At 41.1% G+C, this 15,199-nt stretch overlaps 1 protein-coding gene and 1 long non-coding RNA gene across 3 annotated transcripts in view; one reads left to right on the top strand and one right to left on the bottom strand.

Moving 5' to 3' along the window:
• The first annotated feature begins 2,418 nt into the window (after positions 1 to 2,418).
• On the top strand, positions 2,419 to 4,879 carry LOC141558065 (uncharacterized). The gene is made up of 2 exons (XR_012486948.1): positions 2,419 to 2,502; positions 4,669 to 4,879. It is a non-coding gene; the product is annotated as an uncharacterized LOC141558065 (long non-coding RNA).
• The window catches only part of ANP32A (acidic nuclear phosphoprotein 32 family member A), a 46,873-nt gene continuing 34,839 nt past the window's right edge, over positions 3,166 to 15,199 (bottom strand). For both annotated transcript variants that reach the window (XM_074294704.1, XM_074294703.1), the window contains exons 2-7: positions 11,407 to 11,556; positions 11,033 to 11,155; positions 7,717 to 7,915; positions 6,194 to 6,291; positions 4,943 to 5,006; positions 3,166 to 4,599 (exon numbers count right to left, since the gene is read on the bottom strand). In XM_074294704.1, coding sequence (XP_074150805.1) covers positions 4,538 to 4,599; positions 4,943 to 5,006; positions 6,194 to 6,291; positions 7,717 to 7,915; positions 11,033 to 11,155; positions 11,407 to 11,556 — 696 coding nt within the window. In that variant the 3' untranslated portion in view covers positions 3,166 to 4,537. The remainder of the gene's footprint in view (positions 4,600 to 4,942; positions 5,007 to 6,193; positions 6,292 to 7,716; positions 7,916 to 11,032; positions 11,156 to 11,406; positions 11,557 to 15,199) is intronic.

Here is a 15,199-nt window from a genome sequence, read left to right as displayed (position 1 = left end):
GCTCAAAGTGAACACAGAACTCCAAATGATGGGGGCAGAGTCTAGGAGGACTAGTCCTTGACACTGCTTTTCAGTGCAACCTAAGATCCCATTAGCTTTGAAAGCTGTTCACTGCACACGGATGACTCATTATTGAGCTTGTAGTCCAGAGCTTTCTCAGACTATTGTCTAGCTACCTTTTCCATCTTGTACTTGTGAAATTGATTTTTAAAAAAACCCAAATGTAAGACTCTACATCAATCCCTATTAAATTTAATCTTATTAGATTTAGTTCAACTTTCTCTCCTATGGAGATTTTGTTGAATCTTGTCATTTGCCATGTAAGACTATCCTTCCCTAGCTTTGTATCATCTGAATACTGGGTAAGTATGCCACTGGGGCCTTGATCCGGGGCCTATGTGGTCAGGAAATGCTATTAGAGATGACCTTGGTGAAGGAAGGCCATATCTTTTCAGAGACTTGAACAAGAGAGAATGGCAGGGGTTAGGAGGAGGGTGTGTGTGTGTGAATGAGAGACAGACACAGAAAGACACAGAGACAGAGAAAGGGGGTGTGGGGGGGGGAGATTTGGAAATTTGCAATAAAGGGAAGTAAAAGACCTCACTGAAGGGCCTTGACTTTTTAAGTAAAACCTGTAGTCATGAATTAATGGGATTAATATGCCCACCCATTCCAGAATCAAACTTAAGTCTCATGAGCATTTTGATAATTATCCAGTGATTAACTCACTTAAGGTCAAAGGGGACCATTTTTTGATGTCTCTTGTGGTTACCTTCCCCTAATTCCAGGGGCAAATAGTTCAGGAGGATTCTAGAAGCTGAGCCTTCATGCTCAATTAGGTCTGTGAAGTTTATAACCTGATCAACTTACCTATTAATCTTATTGATTGCTTCTTTTTAATTTAATGGGGGTTAAAGAGAAACATAATTAGGGAAGCAAATATATAACAAATTAACTTAAAGCATTTTGACATAAATTATTTTGAACTGTATCTTTACTTCCCACATAGTCAAGAGTTGACTATATAATCTTCTGAGAGATGTAGCCTATTAATTGAACATAACTTCCTTCTAGGGCAATTATATATGACATTCTTTGGAGTACAAAGGGAATGTGTTCCAGACCCATGGACCTTATCATCAGATCCTCACTGAGTATGTAGGGGTATTAAACTTTGCCACATAAGGAAACTGAGGCACCCAGGGAATTGAGATAATTTACCTAAGGTCAAATAGCAAGTTTTGGATAGAAAGGACTAGAAACAATCTCCTTGCCAGCTCTTTGTTAGTAAGCATTTACTAAAATTCAGCACAAAAGAGCTTCTCTTTAACAATTCACACTTGGGGGCAGCTAGGTGGCGCAGTGGATAGAGCACCATCCTTGAATTCAGGAGGACCAATCATTTGAGTCCAAATCTGGTCTCAGACACTTAAAACTTCCTAGCTGTGTGACCTTGGGCAAGTCACTTAACCCCAGCCTCAGGGGGAAAAAAAGAACAAAACAATTCACACTTATTTTGACAGTGGCTTTACAAAGCACTTTGCAGATTCTGTAGATAATGCAACCCTTGTGCCTTTTACAGAGGAGCAAACAAACTTTAAAAAGTGATGTGAATGAGTTGACCACACAGGGGCCAAGATTAGAACCCAGACCTCCTTGGTGCCATGTCCTTTTCTCAACATGAACACTGTCTTCCTCATCAGGTCAGGCATGGGGAAGCAACAATTAAATGGAAGTCACTAACTTATATAACGTAACTTGACCAACAAGATTTTGAAATGCCACTAATATATTTACCAATGTACTTTGTTCAACCTTTTTCTTTTGGAGGAGAGGGTCTGAACCTGTGACTTCATTAATATTAGGGACTCCATAGATATAGATGACATAGATGTAGGCAAATTTCATCTCCATGCTTTGGAATTTATCAATAATAACAACTTAGATTTAGTGTTGATTATTGTATGCCAGGCACTATGCTAAGTGCTTGAAATCATTACCTCATTTGATCTTCACAACCACCCTGAGATGGTGGTGCTATTATCCCCATTTTACAGATGGAAAAACTGAAGTAAACAAGGCATAAATATCTAAGACCAGATCTAAACTGCAGTTCTCCCAGCTCCAGAGCTGGCACACTGAGCCATTAGTGATTTGGGAAGCTGAAGGGTAAAAGTGATGTTTGTAGTCACAGTTTTTAGGTTTTCCCCATCCCCGTGCCTTGGTAACTTGTTAACCTTCACTCCTAGAAAGCTCCTTTCTGTAAAATACCTACTTTCCTTCAAGACTCAGATCAAGCACCACCTCTTACATGAAGCCTTCCCTGATACCCAACTTGCTCAAGTCTTTTACCTGTTATCTCATTTTAGCCTCATAACCATTATGGGATGTTGGTGCTATTATTTATCCCTTTTCTCAGACAGGTTGAGATTGACTTGCCCAGGATCAGACCACTAGAAAGTGTATCTATCTCTGTATTTATGGAGTCTCCTCCAATAGAAGGTAAGCAGGAATTGTTAACTGTTTCACTTGTTTTGTATGCCTAATATAGTGTTTGGGACATTAATAGGTGCCTAATAAATGCTTGTAGATTGACCTGAAACCAATTTTTCTGATTCTAAGGTGGGCTCTTTATCCATTACATTACATTGCATTTCAGCTGATTGCTCATTTAAAAGGTGAGCTCCTTTGGAACTAACTGTATCCCCTTACCTACACCCACCCCTAGTCTGACCCAGCTTATAGCCATGGTTTTGTTTAATCAATCAGTAGCATTATCTACCCCTACCACTACTATTAAAATTATGAACACTAATTTAATTGGGGGAAAAAAAGTATTTGCTTTGGCTGTTTGGACCAAAATGGTCATGGAACAAAATATATTAGAACTCCAGCCCATCCAAAGCACACACTAACCTTCCATCATAGGGAATAAGAATAACCAAAGTTTCAGAAGAGGAGCCCACTTTTGTTTGGCTGACAGGTCAACAACAATGGCTGTTTTGACCCAGCTGGACTTCCTGGTTACATTTCATATAGGAAAAAATAAGCTTTACTGAACACAAAAAATCCTGGAAGAATTACTCCCTCGGAATAATAAGCTATTTGGAAGGTGTTCGTGAACGGCCAGTGGGCCATCAGACTCAAAATAAGCCACCCCAAAAATTGTATAAAAAGATTTATTGAAATTTATCAATGACAAACAGACATAAAACTCAAAGTTTGGCTCTTTTGGGGGAGGGGGGGAAACTGTTGCAAATGTTCTTTTATACAGTTGAAATATTGACTAGGAAATAACAAGTCACTTCTAAAGCGATCCAAAAGAGGGATAGGAAAGAAAAACTGTACATTCACTAGGCAATTGCAGTCATTTCCGACTTCCACTAGGTAAGAAAATACAATTTTGCATTAGTTTTTCCGTGCTCGGGTGTACGAAAAAAGAAACCCCTACATTACATGCAGTGCTATCTCCTGCACTTCGATTCATAAAAATTTTCAAAGTATAGAAGCACAAGTGGAAGTCTCTCATTTTTTTCCCCCAAATGCTGGAGTGTCATAATATAATACAAAACCAAGCAGTACACACCTTGTTTTTGTCCCTTCTTTTAAAAGGGTTGGGGGAAAAAAATGTTATTTCTTTAAATTACAGTTGTCAAATTAATTTCCCGTAGAACTCAGAGGACTTGAGAACCCTTGGATACCTTCCAAATGTCTGTGATTTTCAGCATTCTGGCGCCTCCCCTAGTCAATACAATGGGGATAGCTTAGTCCTCTCATAGATCAGAACCCAGCATGGTGTTTGGGTAGTGAGAAGGGGGAAAGAGAGGGAAGGAGAAACACGATTGTGGAGGGGCCAGGAAAATACCTCTTCAAACCACAGCTACCCCTCCCTCCCCCCAAACACAAACCAACCCCATCATCAAATCATTGCCTTGGTTGCTGTTTACAAACCACACACGATTCTGATCTTCCAAGAGGTAAAGGGGCAGCCCAGGCGGAAAGTGGCAAGTCACTCAGGAACAAGAAACAAGACATCACCTGCTCAGTGTAGTGGCCTCTCCCTACTACGGGAGGGGTGGGTGGGTGACTGTGCCTGTGCCATCTAGAGTAGCACCTATAATATGGCTGGTATTCCATATGCACCCCCGGCCCTGATGGGACAAGCCCAAGCCCAGATGCTGCCCATCTGGGGAAATGTCACCCACCAATATTTGTAAAACATAAGGATGCCAACACTCTCTACTCCCAGAATAAGAAACAGAAATAACCACTTGGTTTATATTTGCATTTACGGGGACTAAACCAGACACAAAAAAAAAGTAGGAAAAAAAATTTAAGAGCGGCAGTAAAAATAGTACTTTATTCCACCCCTTCCCACCCCCCACCCAATCCACTTTTCCCCTCTCATTCCCACAGCAACATTACAATCAGAAAAAAATAAGTTTCGAGGGTGGGGACAGGGTGGGGCTAGGGGTGGGGGGATATGGGTAAAAACAGTCAAATCACAATAGGAATTTTTCAAAATAGGTTATTCCATTTAGTCATCTTCATCTCCCCCGTCTTCGGGTTCTCGTTTTCTCTTTTGTCCCTTTTCTTCTCCTAAAAGAGGAAAAAAGGATAGGGGGAAAAGCATGATGTAGGTTATATTCCTGTTCTATATCTTTACAGAATACTGAGGAAGGAGCCAGATGAGGGACATTCCATCACATGCTTATTAACTGCTCCCAACTCTAGTCGACTTCAAATCCAGAATTCAAAACATTATTTTTATCTGCAAAGCAGGAGAGATAACCAGAGCCTTTGGATGGAGACTATATCCTGCTTAACCTGGCTCCCATCACATCTTATGGAAGGTGTGCAGGAGAATGTATTTGGAGATCTATGTGCAAAAGTGACCAGCTGGCCAGCCCTGTTCCCAGTGAAAACAAAATGACGGCCTTACCACCAACTTCATCTTCATCTTCTTCATCATCTACTTCCCCATCGTTGTAACCTTCCTCATCCTCCTGAAAGAATGAAAAGACAAAGAAGCAAATACACTGAAGCCTGTCTGAGGAGGCTCACAGTCAGAGAATGGTCACTTTCCTTGACATTGAATTTGAAAGGTTAGGGATACATCCCTCAAATGCCACTAAACTTATGGGTTCTAAGACTCATATCTCTATACTTCTTAGGGACATGAATTTTAGAGATTACCATACTTGGAGCTTTTAGGGCTCTTGAGATCATCTTGTAAAGACATCAGCACGGGGATCCAGAAAAATAAGTCACAAAGCTATGAAGGGCAAGAGCCTGGCCCAGAATCTGGATCTCTTGGCTTCTAATGCCCTCTTATCTGAGCTAAGCTTCTTTGTTTGAAGGGGCAGGATTTTATTCAAGGTTTGATTAAAAATAAAACAAACAAACAAAAAAAAAGTCCTATCAATGTCCTTTGTCATTTTATAGGTTTTTATATAGCCTTTGGGTTTTTTTTTAAATCATGCGGAGGGAAAGAAGAAGGATAAAGGGAACTATAGTATGTTATCATCCTATCCTATGAGAATCATTTTTACATAACCTGGGATGCTGACAGTTCAGACCAATGATCAAGTTGATAAATACTTTATTCTAAGCAAAAAACCTTCCTTTCACTTTTCATTCCTCAAAGCAAAATCAGTTGTAAATGGAATCTCTGCATATAGAAACTTGTCTTGAATGAACTGAAGGAGCCTACCATCTAAAGGAGCTGTGAAAGTTTTTTAAATATTCCCTTTGTCAAGAGATCTGTAGAAGAAATTGGATATTGGAGTCTAAGTGCTGGCAGCATGCTGTAACAGAGGAAACACCAGCTGGAAGCTAGGAAATCTAGCTAGGTTCACTGGCTAAGGGTATTACCTCCGACAAGCATTCTCTCTCTCCTGGGCTCTGCTTCCCTATCTTCAAAATGAAGGTATGAAGCTGGAGGCTCTCTTTTCAGATCTAACCTGAGCGAGCGGGGTACAGTGGAGAGACTTGGTATTACAAAGGCCTAAATTCAAATTCTACCTCAGCTACTTTGTAATCCTTAATAAGTCAATGAACTTTTCTGAGCTTCATAGTGTTCTCATCTGTAATCCACTAGGATCCTTTCCAGCCCAACATCTATACTCAGCACAAAATCTCTCTGGAAGAGATCTCAATCCTCCCAGCCCACTGTGGTCATAAGCTTCCTTACCTCTTCTTCTCCACTGACATCTTCTTCTTCTCCTTCCTCTTCCTCATCATCATCTTCTTCATCCTCCACTACTTGGGCATCTTCGTCATACTCCTCCTCTGCACAAAGCCAAAATCAAAGTGACTAGCTGGTCCCTTCCTCTCCTACATGGGCTCCATAGTCTACCAAAGTCCAAATTGTCAGAGTGTATAACAGCAGCAATATTTGCACTAATGTTTCCATGTCATTCTACTTCTAATTTCTATCTATATCCTCTAGCTTGGGGGAAAAAAAAAAAAAACAAAACCCAAAAAACTAAAAATCTATAAAATAAAAATGCTATATTTTAAAAATATTTTATGAAAAACTTTATAATCCAAAAGTGAAGTTACTAACAGCATAAAGAACAACAACAAAAAAGAACAAAAGATCTCTTATTTGGTAATTGGAAAAATCAAAAGCTCTTAGGATGATGCAAAATGGAGACTCAGACCATATCTGAAATGCCACCTTCATGGACACAATGATTCACAGGACCTAGAAAGATCAGAGTCAGCTTAGCTTCCCTGCCAAAACAAATATGATGCAATCATTAGAATGGTTTGAGTTAAAAAGGGAAAATAAATATTTTATCTGAATTATTCAGATGATTGCCTCAATTCTCTACTTCCCTTTGGCAGCAAAAACTCCACCAAAGGCTGCAAGACTGACATAGACCTTGGATTAACTGCAAAACAGAGGGGAAAACCAGGAGGTGATTTTCTTTCTCATCTCTCCAGAGGGTCCTGAAAAGGAAGACAGCAGTTTCCTCAAACTCATTTCACTCTGGCTTTTGAGCACACCTTGGCTGGCCGTTGCCTCTACTGCTAGTTCTCTGCACCCTGGGCACCTGAGTAATCCTTAGTTGCCTGGGCCACAGCTGCCAGGAGAATGCAGATGATCTCTCTGCCTCAGGCAATCAGGGAGAAAGGGAACCCTTATTTGAACTGACTATGGAGGGCAGGGGAAGGACATTCCCAACTAAGAGGGCTAACCCATTTAACCTCTTTTCCCATTTTACCTGAAGACTGCACTGGGGCCCAAGGGCAAGGGAGGAGAGAGAACTTTAAAAAATGATAGAAATAAAAAGAACATGGATTATTCTAGTTATATGGCTTTCATCATGGGTTTGGTGAATTAGGGCCCCTTGAGAGGCTTTGTGGTTAGGGCCACATCATTTCAATTCATGATTATGAAATCACCTGAGGAGTTAAGGCTAACTCTCCTATAAGATGCTATGGGACATTGGGATTTCTTTCCCAGGAAGGCTTTGGAAAGACAGACAAGAAGAAGAAGGATGAATTCGGTAACTTTGGATGGGGAGTGGGACCGGGGGGAGAAAGAGAGAGGGGGTGTGTCACAGCAAGTCCTCTTGCAATTTCTTAACTGTTCCTGGTTTACTCTGTGAAATGAAACAAAGAAGCAAAGAACAACAGAGGCCCGGGAGCCTGATTGTCAAGGTCAAAGGCATCTGACACTGTATCTGCTTCCCATCAGTTACCTACCGTCCTCATCTTCCTCATCATCTTCCAGTCCCTCCACATAGCCCTCGACGTCTGAGTCAGGGGCCTCCTTCTCATCCCGGTCATAGCCATCAAGGTATGTGAGTTGGGGGAGGAGTTTGAATACATTTTCTCTGTAGTCATTCAAGTTAGTTACCTCACAATTAAAAAGATCTAAGCTTTTGAGGTTTTCTAACTTTTTCTGAAAGCAAAAAGCAAACAAACAATGAATCAATGATATGAAGGGATTAGAATTTGAAACTAGGAAAGTCAAAGAAGTAAATATTTCTCTTCCACAACAAAAGCTGTATTAAATGTCTATTGTGGAATAAACACGGTCATTGATACAAAAAGTGTGCTATGCATGGTCGCTGCCCTTATGGACCTTACAGTTTATTAGAAGGACAACAGCCCTTAATTATACAGAATATTATGGGATGAGAGAATTACTCGTGTGTGTGTGTGTGTGTGGGGGGGGGGGGGGGGGGGCGTAACAGTGCTACTTGACTAAACATCAGAAATAAGGCTTGGAAAGACATGACAGCCATCCAATTGTGGATCCCTGAAAAGGGAAACTGGCATTTTCTCTTCAAAAGGAAATAGGGAGCCACTGAAGACTGTTTTCTAGCTGAAGTGACATAACTGACTCTGTGAATTAGAAAAACTATTTTTAGCAACATTGTCAAAGATGGATTAAAAAGGAGAGAGACTAGAGGTGGGATTTGTAGGGAGGCTTTTAAAAATAGCCTAAGTGGGTAGCATTGAAGGCAAGCTCTATCTACTAACCTCTTGAAAGCAAAATTAATTTAATAACCACATTAACCCCATTTAGGATAAAAGGCATCCCTAAAACAGGAAGTGATATATCTATTCAGGCCTTTTAATAATTACATCCAAATCTCAATTCTCCAGTTTCCCTTCTCCCTATTGGCCAAATTGTGGCTACATGTCCCCAACCTCTTGTAGTCTAGGGTTCTGATGTGTTAATTTGTTTAGGATTTAGGATTTAGGATTTAGGTGTGGTATGGGAAGGTTAGGAGTTTCTTCAGACAACTTCTGATCCTCAAATTCGGCTATCACTTAGTTCAAATAAAACTGGTCCATCTGGTAACTCATAAAAATCAAGAAGAAAAAAGTAAACTTTGTTCCAACCCAATCAGAATACCTGTGTGGTTCCCAAGAAATTTTAGTAAAAACAAATTTGCCTTCTACAGTGCCTTTATTTTCTCAAAGTCCTTCATGTGTAATGCATTTCATTTTAAATTCTCAAGAACCACAAGGCAGGCAAAGTTCTAGTGTCCTCATTTGACAGATGTGGAAAAAACCTTCCTTAGAAAGGTAAAGGGAGAGGTCCAGAGTATTATACAGCTAGTTAATGGGTTGAGCTGGGTCCCAGGCCTCTTGTTTTTCCAATCCTGTGCTCTTAAGCAGGGACACCAGATATAGGCAATATTCTGAATGAACAGAACAGGGTAGAGCAAGAAGGAAAACATAGAAATTATGAATGTGACTAATGCAAGTGTTTATGATAGCTGCTAATATAACATGGCTTAACACCTAGCAAGGAGGACAGGAGACTGGGGGTGGACCTTCATGGCCCAAGTGTCTCCATCCCACCCAAAGCAGGTTTCCACCATCTAGTGGCCCAGTTTAGAAAACACATCAAGTTCAATCTATAGTGAGCCAGTCTTCCTAAGGCATTTTCAGTAGCTCACACAGTCTGGTATGTAAGATGGCCAATAATCTCTGAGCCACAAAACATTTTACAAGGATCCCATAGCAATCAATCAAAAACAAGTATTACAACCTGCTTACTAACACCATGCTAGGAATACAAAAACAATATGCAAAGCAACCAATCTCTACTTTCAAAGAGCATAGGCTGCCACAGCCCCAGAAATTTCTCCACCATCGTTTCCAGCTCTAATACTGTGATTCTGTCTGATCCTAGGCTTATCTCCTCCCTACCTCAGAAGGTAGTGAATAGACCTGAGGTCTTTAGACAGAGTAGATGACTAACCTACTGGAAATGACTAGACTCCGGTATGGGTTGGCTTATGCTCCTACTTTACAGATCCTGTTATTGTAATGATTTATGTTCTTTTGGCATATGATGCCTGCTGACTTTTAACTGACATCCCTATTTCCAAGCAGAAGAAACTGAGGCTAAAGCAAATCTGCCAAATTGCAGAGTCCAATCCTCAGCTACAGCTCAAAACAAATGCCAGTGCCGTGTTCTAATTCATCTAACCCCCACGTTCCAGGGCCACAGAAGTGCTTTCTAATCACCCCTAATCTAGGTGATATAGGTGGAAATAAGGAGACAAGAGGAAAAGACAGGCCAATGCTAATTCTCTCTCATCCCAGAATTTCAAAAATGGTGAATTCATTCACAGGGGCTGGGATTTGTAAGATCTATAAGGAAAAGGTTTGATAAGTGAATCGACAACTTGGACAAGATTACAAGGGGAATGCTCAACTGTTTCAGAACAGACTGCTTAAGTATCCTGAGGCACTTCAGAAACACTCATTTACATTCCAACAGATGTGTTAATCTAATCGGGAATCATTCTGCATTCATTAAAGCAGAACCCCACAGGATCTCAACCAGGTAACACTTTGTTAACCTAATTCTAGTTACTAGCTTTCTTACCAATTACTAAGCCATTTAAAGTGATAAAAAAGCATCTTAAAATACACATTTAAAATTCAGACTTGCTTTCCTTTCCAAGTAATATGAATTTTTGAGGTTGGGCCATGGCTGTAAGCTTCAGACTTGCACATCAAGGTTCATATTCAGGAAAGAAATGGGAACTTATTTCAATTGAGTTCCCTTTCCCTGGAAGGCTACAAAGGAAGCAAATCTAAACAGATTCATATACAAAAAGGCAATGCGTTAGTACCTAAAAGTTGATTCCCTAGACTCGTGGACTGTCAGGGTGGAGGGTTAAGAGATCACCTGGCTTAACTTGTCCAGTTTACAGATGAGAGAAATGAGTCACAATGAGGTTCCTCAAGTTCCTAGAACATAGCAGAGTGGTGTATGAGGAATTTTTAACTCTGGCTCTGCCTCTGGTTTGGTATAGGATCGGAGAAACCATTTAAACCTTGGGGACTTAATTTACTCTCTGCCAAATAAGGATGACAGAACTTCTCTGTCAATCATGTTGTGATCTGGTGATGATATGTGAGAATGTGTGAAAGCACTTTGGAAAAGATAAAATGTCACACAGTCTAAAGGTTATTGGTATTCTCCAATGGGGTTTTTACTTGTTAGTTTTGTTTTGGGGGCAAGGAGTTTCATGTACTAATTACTCACCAGTGGGTCTATTGTACTGAGGTCTTTTATTTTGTTTCCGCTTAGATTTAGATGTGTGAGGTTCGGGCACTTTTCTGCCAATACTTCCAGTCCTCCGGAGATTCTGTTATCACTTAGTTCAAGCTAAAGAGGGCAGGGAAATGAGAAAAAAACCACCACTTCAAATCAGTACTGAAAACAACCAAGCTCCACCCTCCCTTCTCTGCCCCTGAGCTCCCCACTAAAAAAAGCCAGGCTACTAGTCAGGGGAAATTATCAGGCAAGTTAAAGCACTTCACGTATTATCTGGCCCTTAAGTTCAATTATATTCCCTCAAATATAAAATAAATCCCCATGGCCACATAGCAACACACATTCCAATTACTTTTATTTACCTTCTTAAGTTTATTTAACTTTGGTAAGTTTGCAACTGAGGAGAGGCCTACGTTGATTGTACTTAAGAACTCCAGTTCTTCAAATTCATCTGTGAGGCCTTCAATTTTACCATCATATGACCGACAGTTGTCCAGGACAAGCTCTTTCACCTGTAAGGGGAAAAGACCTTTGTGAGGAAATGTGGAGGTTAGTAGGGAGAGGGAAAGAGGAAGTCTCACAGCCAACCTGAACAAAAGGAACAGAATGGGGGAAGGGGGGAGGGTGGAGTAGGAAGCCTTCTGTAATTACACCACAGGGTAGACTTTTCCAGTTTGGGGCGTCATGTTGCTGACGACACAAAGATAGCATTACAAAAAATGGTCTTTCTCCTTTGAGTCTAGAAATACTAGGGAATGGTGAAGGGAGGGAGGGAAATAAGGAAAGAAGATGAGGGAAGAATAGGAAGCTCATTTCTTGAATTGAGAAGGTTCCTCAGAGGAAATACAGGGATACAGACCCAATTTATTGAAGACAGTACTGGCTAGTTGTGATAACTGCCACATTCCAATCCAACAGCCAAGAGCTCTCAAATTGCCATTAAAAAAACAAGACACATACACACACACACACACACACACACACACACACACACACACACACACACACACAGTCCCAAAGCCAGCTGACTTGATGCTACCTGTCAGCATCTGCCTGAGCAACAAGATGGTTAGGAAATCTTCCATGCCTGAGAAGCAGCATCCTACTAGATTTCTGCCTCCTCTAGCCACTCATCTCTAGTCACTGTCTGCCCTCTAAGCTTGATTTTTCATCTTTCTTCCCTCTTTAGAGTTGGTCACCCAGCTCACCTTACTTTGTTTCCCCTTTTCTGTCTTCTTCAGCTTCCATGTTTTTCTCTTACATTCCACAGTCTTAATGTCCCTCATCACCAGCTGAAACTTCACCTTTCTTTAGCTTTCCCAAACACTTTGGGTTCCTTTGCATCTCTCTCACTTTCCCATTCTATATCTCTCTCCCATCCTCCCTCTTCCCCACCTTTTCCTCTTGAAAAACTCACTCTCATTATGGTTATTGTCATGATAATTTCTATCATGTCAAGATTATGGATGTAGCTGTGCTCTGGCAGAAACAACCACCACCATCCACTAGATTTGAAGTTGGAGGGGCACAGCCTTGTCACTTGCTACCTGGATGGCTTTGGATGAGTCAATTAATCTCCCAGTGTCTCAGTTTCTTCATGTGTAAACCCAAACAGACTGATGCAGGCAGTGCTAACGTAAGAGAAATGCTGCAATGATTACAGGAGGCACTTTATAAACAGGAAACATTAGGTAAAATGCCAGTTACTATTATCCTCTTTCCATGATCAGCTTAAGGATAGAAGTTAGTAGAGGACAATAGCTTTAAAGCATCTATCTGGGAGGCCCTTTATCAGAGGCCCTACGATAAAATGCCCTCATTGAGACCCTGAGAAGAGGCAGTTGCAAGTTCAAGGTCATACACCCCAGAAGCCAGGTCCTGGATCCCAATCAGTTTGTTCTTTTTCTCTCACAATATCCAGGCAGTTTTTAACTACCCAGGGTTTGGGATTTCGGTTTCTAACTTTGATGTTTTTGTATGTGGGCTGTTTTCTCTGGGGTAAAGGAAAGATGAACAGGGCAGAGATAATAGAAAATCACAAACTCATGGCTTGCCAAGTCAGCACTTTGTCTTAGGAGTCTCTGGTTTCCTTCTTTCTTCATGGTCTTTCCCCCCTCCCCCCACCCCCAACCTCAGCCCTACCCCCATTCACAGCACATCAGTGCCCTTGTGCTCTTTCTTCCAGCAAACCAGAGCTTTCATTCCTACCAAGGAGTAAATAATTTATAACAGCTTAAAGGGGAATTTTGCACTTTAAGAGGAATCAAAACTTCAGCCTAAAAGGGTGAAGCTTGAATGTAGGTTCAGAGGGAAGGAGAGCGAGGGGGAAAGGAAAGAAAGGACATGGAGAAAATTTTCCAAGAAGTTGTGAATTCCCATCTTGGTTTGAGGCAGAATAGCCCTAAGAAGGTTCTGGGTAAACTACAGACAATGTGAATTATGCTCACAGTGGTTCATTCTTGTTTGTGAAGAAGTTTGATTTGCTAAGACACAGAGCCTGGATATTCACTGTCCTCGACCTCCTCCCCCCACTGCAAAGCACAAAACTGGATTCTTCTGATGGTGTGAGAAAAGGAAAAGGAGAGGTGACAAACTGAGCAGACATATGGCCTATCCCAACACCCTAGCCAGCAAACAGCACAAAGGGTGCTGCCCGCATAACAGTGCGAGATTGGGGAGCAACTTCTGTTTTGCTTTCCTCCTCCTCAGCCTCAGGAATTGCTTCCCCACTGTGGTCCACTGGACCCATTCCCAGAGTACCTCATTTCCACTGTAGGTAGCCTGGTAAAATGAAAAAAAAAAAAAAAAAAAAAAGCCATATCCTCCAGACTGCTGCCTTTTCTTCTGGGGAGAGGGGGGAAGGGAGAAAGACGTCTGCAAGATGAAGTCACTGGTAACTTGAATTTTCATGGTCACATCCATTTTACAGATGGAGAAGTAAAAAGCTGGCCCTAGCCCAAGGTATCTCTCCCAACTTTCTCCCAGGAGGCAGTGAATGGAAAAGGTAAAGTTCAGTTCATTTTCCCAAGGTTATTTGTTAAACAAACTGAACTTGGGAGTAAATGGTGATAAATCTCAATTTCCTCAAATAACTCATTCTTTTTTGCCCTTAAGTCTAGGATCTCCCAATCTGCTGAAAGGGGGGAGGGGGGATAATTCTGTGGTCAAAAGTCTCAGTGGGGAAGCAGCTAGGGAAGGAGGGACCCATGGAACAGAACTCCCAACTCTATGATAGTTTAGACAAAGTGCCTAGTAAGCACCATAGATAAGCAAAGATGTTCACCCTCAAATCAGGAGAACATGAGAAGAAAGATCCCTTTGATCCATGCTGTTGTTTCTCTATCTTCTTATCTTTGTCCCCCAACTCTTAATTCAATCAGCCCCTTGCCCAGATCAGGCTTGTTAAATCGAATAAAAAGAGTAACAAATGATTCTCTTTAGTGATACTTCATAAGCAATACTTGTTACTAAAGAAGGGTACTATGTAACTCTAGGACATAGTGAAGGTACCTAGGTGGTGCAGTGGGGATACAGGGAGGGCTGGCTCACCTTCCTGAATCAAATCTGGCCCTAGGCACTTCCTAGTTGTGTGATTCTAGACAAGTCACTTAACCTTGTCTTCCTCAATTTCCTCATCTGTTACATGAATTGGAGAAGGAAATACCAAACTCCTCCAGTGTCTTTGCCAAGAAAATACCAAATACAAGTCATGAAGAGTTGGACATGAGCAAATCCACTAAACAACAATAAATAGTATACAGTAACTAGAAGTTACTATGGGATATAGAAATACTGTAGCTCAAGGATCATTGATTAGAGGATCCTAGCTGAACAGCTACATGGGACCACAGAGATCATTGAGTACAACCCCTTCATTTTATAAATAAGAAAAGAAATAATGAGGTTAAATGATCTGCTTAGGGTCATATAAGAAATGTCAGAGCTAAAAGTTGGATCCAGAGGATTTTTGATAGTTGGAAAAGATCTCATTAACCACCTAATTCAATCCATATTCAGTATAACAAGCCCAAACAGTCATCAACTAGTCCAGGGTCACATAGCTAAAGTGTCTCAGGCTGGATTTGAACTGGGGGCCTCCTGACTCCAGGGCCATGAGTGTTCTATCTACTGCACCATTTAGCTACCTCTTCATAA

Source organism: Sminthopsis crassicaudata, chromosome 2 (assembly GCF_048593235.1).
Source record: "Sminthopsis crassicaudata isolate SCR6 chromosome 2, ASM4859323v1, whole genome shotgun sequence".
NCBI lineage: Eukaryota > Metazoa > Chordata > Mammalia > Dasyuromorphia > Dasyuridae > Sminthopsis > Sminthopsis crassicaudata.
This window is presented reverse-complemented; position numbering and strand designations above follow the sequence as displayed.